Below are 9,929 nucleotides of genomic sequence, written 5' to 3'. Positions count from 1 at the left end.
TGAATCTGACCTATTATATGTTACACAACGATTACAATATAAGTTGATCGATAAATGCAATTGAATAGGGTAAAGTGAAGCAATATCACATGAAACTTCATAATTGAATTTCAAAGATAAATAAACAAATCCTCTTAATGATAGATATGTGTATATATCCTTTCCATGTTCATCATTGACTTCCAAAATGCATGGATATATCCAGTTACAACAGTTGATAGGATTCCAGTGGCAATGTCAATTCTCTCACAAGGAAAGGAAAAAGTTGATGTGGTGATAGTCAATGTCCATTCACCGGATTCTCTTAGTTTTAAACTCTTGAAACAAGCAGATGCCTTAGATATTGTCACTCTCTGTAAGTATTTGTTCTATCTTTCATCTTACTGTTATAGTGGATAAGGTCAGTCATTTTAATTAATACACTACAAATAAATAACTAGCAGTGAAGTTCATCATTAATGTGTTGTTAATTAGTCTGTAGCTAAGTGAATTTAATATAAGATATCATTAAATAAGATTAGCAATGAATTTTTGTTGTTCAACAACAAGAATTATTCATTGCAAAATAATAGTTTTTGTAAAATAAATAGTTATTTTGCTACATTACTGTTACAATATATAAATTCAGTTTATATAAATGAAAATAACTAATCACATACTTTTTAGATGGATATCTTATATGATTTTATTGTTTGGTGGTTAAAGTTATTTATTTTAGTAAATACACTACGAGAAAATATTAACCATGAAATTCATCGCTAAATAGTACAAACATACCTAAAATAACTTTTGATAGACAATCATTAAATGCAATAAGTGAAGATTTTTGTTGTTTAAAAACAGAAGTTATACAATCCTAATCGTTCCTTTTTTATATAGTGATATGATATATAGTTCTATTATCACAATATTACTGTTACAATATATAAAGTTTGCAATAAATTAACTATTCACATGATGTATAATATAATTTAATTCTTATTATGAACTTATCAAAATAATTCTACAGTTGTATGTGATGAACACGATGAACTCTTTGCAAAGAAGGCTTTTGACAATGGAACATACTTGTATATGGAAAAGTCACTTGACGAAAATATTATGAAATACTTGTGGCAATTTGTATTAAGGAAGAAAATACAAAGAGACAAAGTGAGAGAAGGACTTGATCCAAAAGGAGATCACATGAAATATGTTTATAATATTGGTAATGAAAATATTGTGGGAAACAAAGGACACGTTGGAGAGAAGATTAGGTCTATTAATAATGAGGAACAAACTATTAGTATCCATGAGACTGAAAGAGGAACATATAAATTGAGGAGCAAGAGATGCAGAAAAGGCAAAAAAGTGATTGACAATGGAGAAAGACAAAGTACGTGTATTGATAAGACTCTGAAACGAAATGACTACATAGAATGGACTGTGGATCTCCGTGAAAAATTCAAGGAAGCTACGGAACGACTTGGTGATGGACGTAAGTTTACCTTGTTATTAATTAAATTTCTCTACAATTAGTTTCTATATATGTAGTGAAATGAATATTGAGATTCATACTTATAGCTAACGTACATTAATTTTTTTTGTAGTTAATGTATAGTGATTATTTTATTTACATGTATCTCATATTGATTTAGGAATATTGTTATAGTGATTAAATTAAAGGTACATTCTAATGGATCATGTAGGTTGCTTACCAAAAAAGATACTTGAGATAATGAATGTGCCAGGTCTTACCAGGATGCAAGTTGCCAATTATCTTCAGGTACATTCTTAAAAAAATTAAAGGATCTTCACACGAATAGCTGAACAAATTTATTGTTTCATTTTTTTTTAAACGGTATATCTTAATTATAAATGGATTATATTTAATCGTACACACTTCACATGAATATGTATGTGTGTGTGTTTTTGTTAAGGGGTATTTGTTTAATTTTTTTATCAAATTATTTTATTGTACTATTGGTTACTAGAAAATATTTTGCCTGGGATGATATTTCATCAACACTTGTGAGATCAATTTACTACAATTATCTAGATACTAATGTTATATCAAAAAAACCATTTAGCTACCTCCCGAGATAATGTTAAGGTCTGCTTACACTGTACATTCCCCAGACCCCCTTGATTAGAGTTCATTGATTATATTGTTGGTGTATCACAAATCATTTATTGGGATAAAATTTAATTTTGCATCACTTCTGCGTGTAAATGTTGGAAATTATATCATCTTTAGTATTCAAATGTTTTATCAGACCACTCGCTAATATATGAGGACTATAAATTACTTCCATTACATGTTTAGAACACTCTTATTCGATGCTAATTTAAACTATTTTTCGTAGCGACTATTCATTGAAAAAATATTCTCATCAAATTTAACTGAAAATAATTTTTTCATTTAGTTTTATCCAATACAATTTTTTTACTATTAAAAAAGACTTATTTCAAGAATTTCAAACATACCTTAAAAATGAGTTACGATGATAAATAATTTCATAGTCCAATTTTTCTTTGATTATTCTCCTTTCAGAGATGTCGTATCAACCAAAGGAGACCTTTAGAAGAGCAAACATATATTCAACAGGGATCTTCAAGTGGTTCCCAACAAAGAATTGAAACAAATAGCCATAAAATATTTGGGAGAATACATGATCTTCAAACAAATGTACCAAATCAAATTCATGGAGACCCGGAGTTCTCACCAGTTAATACCAACAATATTTATGCTAGTTCAACTGAGCAACAACTCTGTCATCCACAACTTCATGTTCAACAACACCATCTCAGTCCATTTTTGTCGGGCCAAAATAATGATGGTGGTAGGCTGCAACAACAACATGACCTGTTATTGGGTTCGCAAGGCCCAATTATTGAGAGCACTAACAATAATTTTTACATGGCATCCAATAGTGGGGATAATCATGATTACAACTTGAATCGTGAAGCTCAAAATGATTACAGCTCAGGTCTCAATCAAGTCTATGTAACAACAAATTCAACTAGTGCAATGATGACTGATATGAATGGTGGGAATGCGATAATCAATGGATCAGGAGTAGCAAATACTAATTTTCAGCAATACATCGGTGAACAAAACAAGTTTGTGCCAAGCAATGTTGTTGCAACATCAAATACAAGTGCTAATGACATAAGCGATTTAAATGAGTGGGAAAATTGTGACGCGTATTTGAATTTCCATAATATGGATGATCTCTATCAGGATATTGGAGCTTCAAGTTCGATCCTACCTAATGAACATGGAAGTGAGTATGATCAAGTTTACTCTTTTGATCAGGTTTGTACTTCTATCAGACTTTGCTTACTCCTCTTTACCTATTCTATATAGAAAGTAATTTTCTACATATGCAGGTGGCAGGGACACCAAGTGTCAAGTTTCAAGGAATAGATAAAATTCCAAAGTGAATCATCAACATGATAAGCCAATGCTATAAGCAACAACTCGAACTCATCATAAGGACTTTCTATAGTGAAAGTTTTTTTCTCAAGTGGTTGCAATCTTTAATTTTTAATTTTCTGGGGACTATTTTTTTATATGACTTGGATTTCCAGAACTTATGGAAAGTGAAAGGAATGTTTTCTTCAAAATAAGAGATTGTATTTTTAATACTCATTCGAATTTGAGAATGTCTCTCTACCTTTCAACTTCAAGCTCTTGAAGAGTCTTCCTTGCGCCAATATTGTCTAACTTAGCTTTCTACTTATCCTTTTATGTCTTCCTCATCTGCATTTCTATCACAGTTACTTTTTATGTCATCTCTTATATTGATTTCTATGGAATAAGAGACCATAATTTATATTTTGCTTTAAATGTCTTAAGTAAAAAATCTAACTTTAGCCCCTTTATGGAGCTTTATAATATTTTTTTGAGGAAAAACGCCATTTGTGTAGTAATTATGAAAAATTAATAATTTGAAAGTGGAATATTTGTAAGAAATGTAAAAGGCCTTACACAAGCAATAAAAAATGTTATTCATAAGAAACATCTCTAATCTACCTCAGAATATCAAAATGGACAATAATCCTAGCTCTAAGCTTTCCCTTCCTCATGAATCTCATCACACCCTTTATGGCGACAATCACAAAAATACCTGATCACCCACCGTGATCTCCAGGGTCTAAACTCTCTAATCTGAATAGCTCTTGTGCCGACTCTAGGTTATACAAAGTCACTTCTAGATCATACAAACATTATCCATCGAATCACACAAAAAATCAGTGCCCCACATCCTATCCTTGAAGGCATTACAACTACCCTGTTAGAGAACGACAACTCCTACCATACAATGCGTCAAATTGAGCCATTAGAATAATCGAATGGTAGCTATTATAATAATCAATTTCCTTTAGAGAAAAAACTGGTCCTACTAACCTCCAAAAGTAATAACACATTTCTGAAGCATGTTCTCTAAGACCCGAATAATCCTTTCAGACAGGTTGTCACTCTAAGAATGAAAAGCCATACTGAACTCAACTTGGGTACCCAACTTCTCCAAATAGACCTCCAAAATTATTAGCATAACAGAGTACCGTGATGTGAAATGATAGACACCAACACCCTATGTAAACATACAATCTCCTTAATGTAAATTCGAGCCAATCTCTCTAAATTGTAGGTCGTCTGAACCAGTAGAAAATGAGTTAATCGATCCACGATCAACCAATTAAAATCAAAACTCCAAAAAGTACATGGAAAGCCTACAAAAACGTCCATATCTATGTGCTCCCATTTCTACTCTGGAATGGATAGTTGTTGGGTCAAACCACTTGACCCCTAGTGCATGTACTTCACCAGATGAAAGTTTAAGCACTTAGCCACAAATGTTGAAATGTTCCTCTCCATCCCACATCAAAAGTAATGCTTCTTGAGATCACAGGACATATTCTTATAACTGGGATGGATATAATATTTAGATAAATAGACCTCCTCAGAGATCAGCCTGGTCAAATTTCCAACTCTAGGAACACAAATATGACCCTCAATCATGAAAATACCCTAAAGATTTTAGGTATCTTTCCTAGACTTGTTGCTAAGAATCCTATCATAGTTATGCGCTCTTAATTTCACTATGGAATGGGTACCTGCTGGGTAAAACCACCTACACTGTGACTGTTTAAGCACCTACCCACAAATATTGAAATATCCATCTTCATCCCATACCACAAGTAGTGGTTCCTCAGATCACGGTATATCGTCTTAGCACCAGGATGAATATAATATTTAGAAACACTAGAGTCCTTAGAGATCAACCTGACCAAATTTCCAACTCTAGGAACACATATATGACCCTCAATCTTGAAAATACCCTCAGATTTTAGGTCTCTTTCCTTGCCTTGTTTCTAAGTATCCTATCTCGAAGAACCCTCAAACTCAAGTCCTCAATTTGTTGTGCCCGTATCTACTTCATCATAGAAGATCTACCCTCTACACAAGCAAGCATTGTTTCGAGCTTAGAAATATCAAGTTGAATCATCCGGTTTGCTAATGACCTGATGTGTAAAGACAAAAGTCATTCCTATATAGATAAGAAAGCTAAAATCCCTATACTCGCTACCTTGCAGCTCAAGACATATGCTACCATAATAGCCTTGCTAGGGTGATAAATAATCAAAATAGCATAGTCATTCTGCAACTCCAGCCCCCTATGTTATCCAAGATTAAGGTCACTCTAACTAAAAATGTACTAAAGCCAAAAGTGATCTCTTAATACCTCATAGTAAGTTCCATACTAGTAGTGCCTTCAAATCTTCAACATGAAGGCTACTACTGCAAACTTCAAGTCACGAGTTGGGTAATTCTTCTCGTGATATTTCAGTTCTCTCGAACCATATGCAATCACCCTACCTTGTTTCATCAACACAAAAGCTAGGGAAACATACGAAGCATCACAGTAAACTGTAAACCCATAACTTTTAATTGGAAGAATCAGAATTGGCATTGAAGTTAACAGGGCCTTTAGTTTCAGAAATCTTGTCTCACACTCATCAGCCCACTGAAATGGACATTCTTATAAGTGAACCTAGTCAAAGATGCAACAATAAAATAAAATTACTCCAAAAACCGTTTGTTGTAGCCCGATAATCTGATGAAACTAAAATAATTTATTAGGGGAAGTAGGCCAAAGATCAACTATGAATTGCCTCATTAATCGACAGATCGACCATAATCCAATACTTTGACACAACGTGCCCCATGAATGCTACAAACTCATTCAAAAACTCATACTTAGTGAATTTGGCATAGTCCTGCTAATTTTGTAAGGTATGGAGTACAATCCTAGAATGATGGTCACGTTTCTACCTGTAACACCTTGTTATTTGAAACAGTTAAATTTAGAAAGAACTAATTTGGAAAGAGTCAATTCTGAAATTTTACAAGTTATTCTTAAGTTGTAAATTTTTGGGTCAAATTCAAATGACCATAACATTCAGTACAAGACGAGTACAGGACGAGTAAGGTGGACCGTAAGATATCAAATGAAAGGTCTTTGAATCAATACCACCAAGTTTGCTAAATTTCATGCTCATATGAAGGAGATATGCCCGTTTAATGTTAGCATGTGCAGTTAAGGGAAGTTACCCGGATTAGTTAGGGGTATTTTGGTCTTTTCATTACCCCGTCAGATTAAAACAAATTTAGTAAATATCTTTGGATCAAATCTGATTTCGGTCAATTTTACAATCCTAATAAATGCTTAGGGTTTTGAGAAGAGTCCAAGAAGAAGAAAAGTGAACAAAAGGAAGAACGATCAAGGTTTCTTGCGTATCGAGGTTTTGTTTCGCCATGTTTTCATAGTGTTGGGTTCATCCACCCACACGCCAATCATAATCTACATATTCAAATTCCTCCAAAAAGATTCATGAATTTAAGAAGTATTGCTTTCGTTCTTGAATTAAGATAGGTTTGATGCCTGTTTTTTAGTAGAATCTCGTGTACTTGTATTGGGTAAATGAATCTAAGGAAAACTTGAGAAAAGAAATCGATTCTAGATGAATTAGGGTACGAAAATGAGTGAAATAATTCGTCGCGAAGTTCTGGGGAGAGACTAGGGAGACGCGCCCCTGATGTACCAGAAGGTCTGAGGTGACACGCCTTCGATGCGCCAGTAGGTCTTGGGCGGCGCGCCAGTTGTGCGCCAGAAGGTCTTGGTCGGCGCGCCAGTTATGCGCCAGAAACCAGTCTCTGAAGTTTAGGGGTTGGTGCCCCGCTCCAGGGTTGCCTACCCCCACCATTTTCCCATCGTTTTCTTAGTCTAAGTCCTATTAAAGTGTACCTTTACTACCTATAGATTTTTCCTACTCTAAGTTACATCTGAACATCAAGAGATCATTCATAATATGAATCACCAACCATGAATTAATAATTCAAATTCAAGGTAGAGTTAAGAGTTAAGTCTTCAGAGTTCTTTCGAGTCATTTGGAGATGTGTTCTACAATCTTTTAAAATTATTTTAAGCCTTGAGTACTTGAGTTAAGAAAAAGTAAACTTGAGCTTCATTTTTGAATGGAAACTAAGTATTCCCAAGAGAAATGTTTTTACGTTTAAGAAAAGAGGAAATACCGATTTTCGAAAAGAGTTCATGAAGAGTATTGAGTACTATCTATTTTAAGAGTAACCTTTTGAGTAATAATATCAAAGTTGAGGAAGAGGAAATTCTTTTCTAAAATATATGAGCTAGGTTATATTTTTGGAGTAGTATTGAGCACCGATATGGGGGAGAATTCTAACAACTCACAACCCCATAAACTATGTAGCCAACGTGGGTAGAAAGGGTCATACCTCCACGGAGAGTTGTTTGAGGTCGTCCTGCTAGGAGGAATGTTGATCCTCATGATCAAAGGGTCCCCAATGCAGCAGAAGTGCAACCCCAAGGAGAAGTCACTAATGATGAGTTCAGGAATGCTATTCGGCTGTTGAGTCACGTGATTACCAACCAAGCTCCGCAACATGGAGGGGTTTGACAGTGTAACATTCCAGATATTTGTAGCTAGAACAAAAACGAGAGGGTAAGAGTCAAGGAGGTGGGCAAGGGCCAAAGGGAGAGGACAAAAGCAGTCCACTCTCCCATAGAAACTACCCTAGTAACCACAACCACCACCACGGCTCGTGGTGTGGTCTGTGGCAGCCTAGGCAATGAGCTTCCCAAAAGTGCCTAAAATGGGCCCTCCTTCGCAAGCCACTTCACGGCTCTTGGTGAAGACCACGGCTCGTGGGAAGGCTCATGGAGGAGAGTTAGTGGTGTGAGGGTGGCAACCAAGTGGCCTAGACACTGCCTTAAGATCCACGAGAGGGACCACGACTCGTAGCTAGCTCCATGGCTCGTGGAGCCCTTCGTGGAGTTGTCTTGGGCGTGTGAACTTAAAGGACAAGATGCCTAGATACTGCCCCAACACCATGAGAGGGGCCACGGCTCGTGTTCATGACCACGGCTCGTGGGACCCTCGTGGCACCTAGGCAAGTCACTTTAAGTGAGGTTTATTTTTGGTATTTCCTTTTTAAGCCCTATCAAAATGAGGTCGTTTTGTATTATTTTTATACAACCATATAAGGTATTTTAAGTCAAAATACACCCAATTACTTCATATATTACAAACATCCAAAATCAAAACCCCAAAGTTCATCTTCTACACAAAATTTCTCTCTCTAGAACTCAAGGAAGAAGAAGAGTAAAAATTGGAGCTAGGGCTTGAAGAATCAAGGCTATTTCACTCAATTACTTTGAAGAATCATTACTAAGGTATGGTAGTCCTTCATCCTTGGAAAATATCCATCCTTAGATAATCCCTCCAAGTTCAATTTCAAAACTAGTGATTTCCCCAAAGTTTGGGTTTGACCTCAATCTTGTGGGTTCTTTCAAAAAACTTTTTTAATGGTTGATTTATGATGGGTTATGAATTAATTGGTGATTTATTGTAGATTTATGATTAATTCCCCCAAGAACCCATGAATTCCCCTATTTCTCAAATATGATCTAAAAGTGTGGGTGAATTGTAGAAAGAAGAGTATTATGTGTAACGACCAGAGAGCATCCCCTAGTCGTTACCGGCATATTTGACCTCGAAGAGGTCTTATACAAGTTCTTAGCATTCATCATAACATGTATCATAGAATAAAATCACGGAAAATTTAAAACTTTTACTTTGGAAGTTCAACTTCACTTTAGATATGAAAAAATAGAATCTAACTTCGTAAATGTGAGGTCAAAATACATATTTTTAATCATTATTTGCCTCACATTTAGTATTTATATTTGTCCCTTATGAGCATAAATTTTATGGATTGTGCTAAATTGTGTATTTTATTTGTAGGATTAAATTGATGAAAAATTGGAGACGTTTGGAGCTAAAACGAATTAAAGATGGAAAGTTGAAGAAGGAAATCAAGCAGGCAGCTTAATGAAAATAAGTTAATATAATATTAATATAATTTATATGCAAATAAGGAAAGAAAAACTTACCTGCTGGTCCACGTATCAGGCAGCAACATCAAAAGAAGTTACACGCACAAAATTGGAAGCTACACGCGGAGAAAAAGGAATCCAATTCCTTTCGGGTTTTGATTTTCTAATTTGTTTGGACTCAATTATTTTATTTAGGGTTTCCTACATCTATAAATAGAGCATGGAAATAATTATTAGGGAAGCCAAGAACCAAGATACAAGACACAATAAAATTTTCTTCTAGCTTAGGAACTTTGGAAGAGCCACCGTAGAGGCCGGAGAATTGTGGTTTATTCTTTCTTCTCCTTTATTATTTATTTGTATTCGTGATTAATAAAAGATAGTTTAGCTATTGTTCTTAACTTTTTATGATTAACACAAGCATATTTATTTTAATAAATTTTGTTTGTGTTTTTTTGAGATAATGAGTAAGCTAACTTTCATAACTAGGGTTGTGGGAACCATAAG

General features: G+C 34.7%; 1 protein-coding gene across 1 annotated transcript; it reads left to right on the top strand.

The window, feature by feature from the left end:
* Positions 1-234: 234 nt before the first annotated feature.
* LOC107062340 (two-component response regulator ARR14-like) lies at positions 235-3,426 on the top strand. The gene is made up of 5 exons (XM_015312874.1): positions 235-355; positions 1,010-1,477; positions 1,689-1,765; positions 2,534-3,298; positions 3,373-3,426. Exons 1-5 carry the CDS (start codon positions 235-237, stop codon positions 3,424-3,426), a joined length of 1,485 nt encoding a protein of 494 aa, XP_015168360.1.
* The last annotated feature ends 6,503 nt before the right edge of the window (positions 3,427-9,929 follow it).

Source organism: Solanum tuberosum, unplaced genomic scaffold (genome assembly GCF_000226075.1).
Source record: "Solanum tuberosum cultivar DM 1-3 516 R44 unplaced genomic scaffold, SolTub_3.0 scf00218, whole genome shotgun sequence".
Classification (NCBI taxonomy): Eukaryota; Viridiplantae; Streptophyta; class Magnoliopsida; order Solanales; family Solanaceae; genus Solanum; species Solanum tuberosum.
The sequence above is the reverse complement of the archived record's forward strand: the minus strand, read 5'-3'. Positions and strand labels throughout refer to the sequence as shown.

Excerpts from the sequence above, each read along its gene's own strand:
- LOC107062340 (XM_015312874.1), top strand. The coding sequence starts at position 235 with ATGTCAATTCTCTCACAAGGAAAGGAAAAAGTTGATGTGGTGATAGTC. Across the intron at positions 1,478-1,688 it reads GGAACGACTTGGTGATGGAC|GTTGCTTACCAAAAAAGATA; the intron begins GTAAGTTTACCT and ends TGGATCATGTAG. Across the intron at positions 1,766-2,533 it reads AAGTTGCCAATTATCTTCAG|AGATGTCGTATCAACCAAAG; the intron begins GTACATTCTTAA and ends TTCTCCTTTCAG.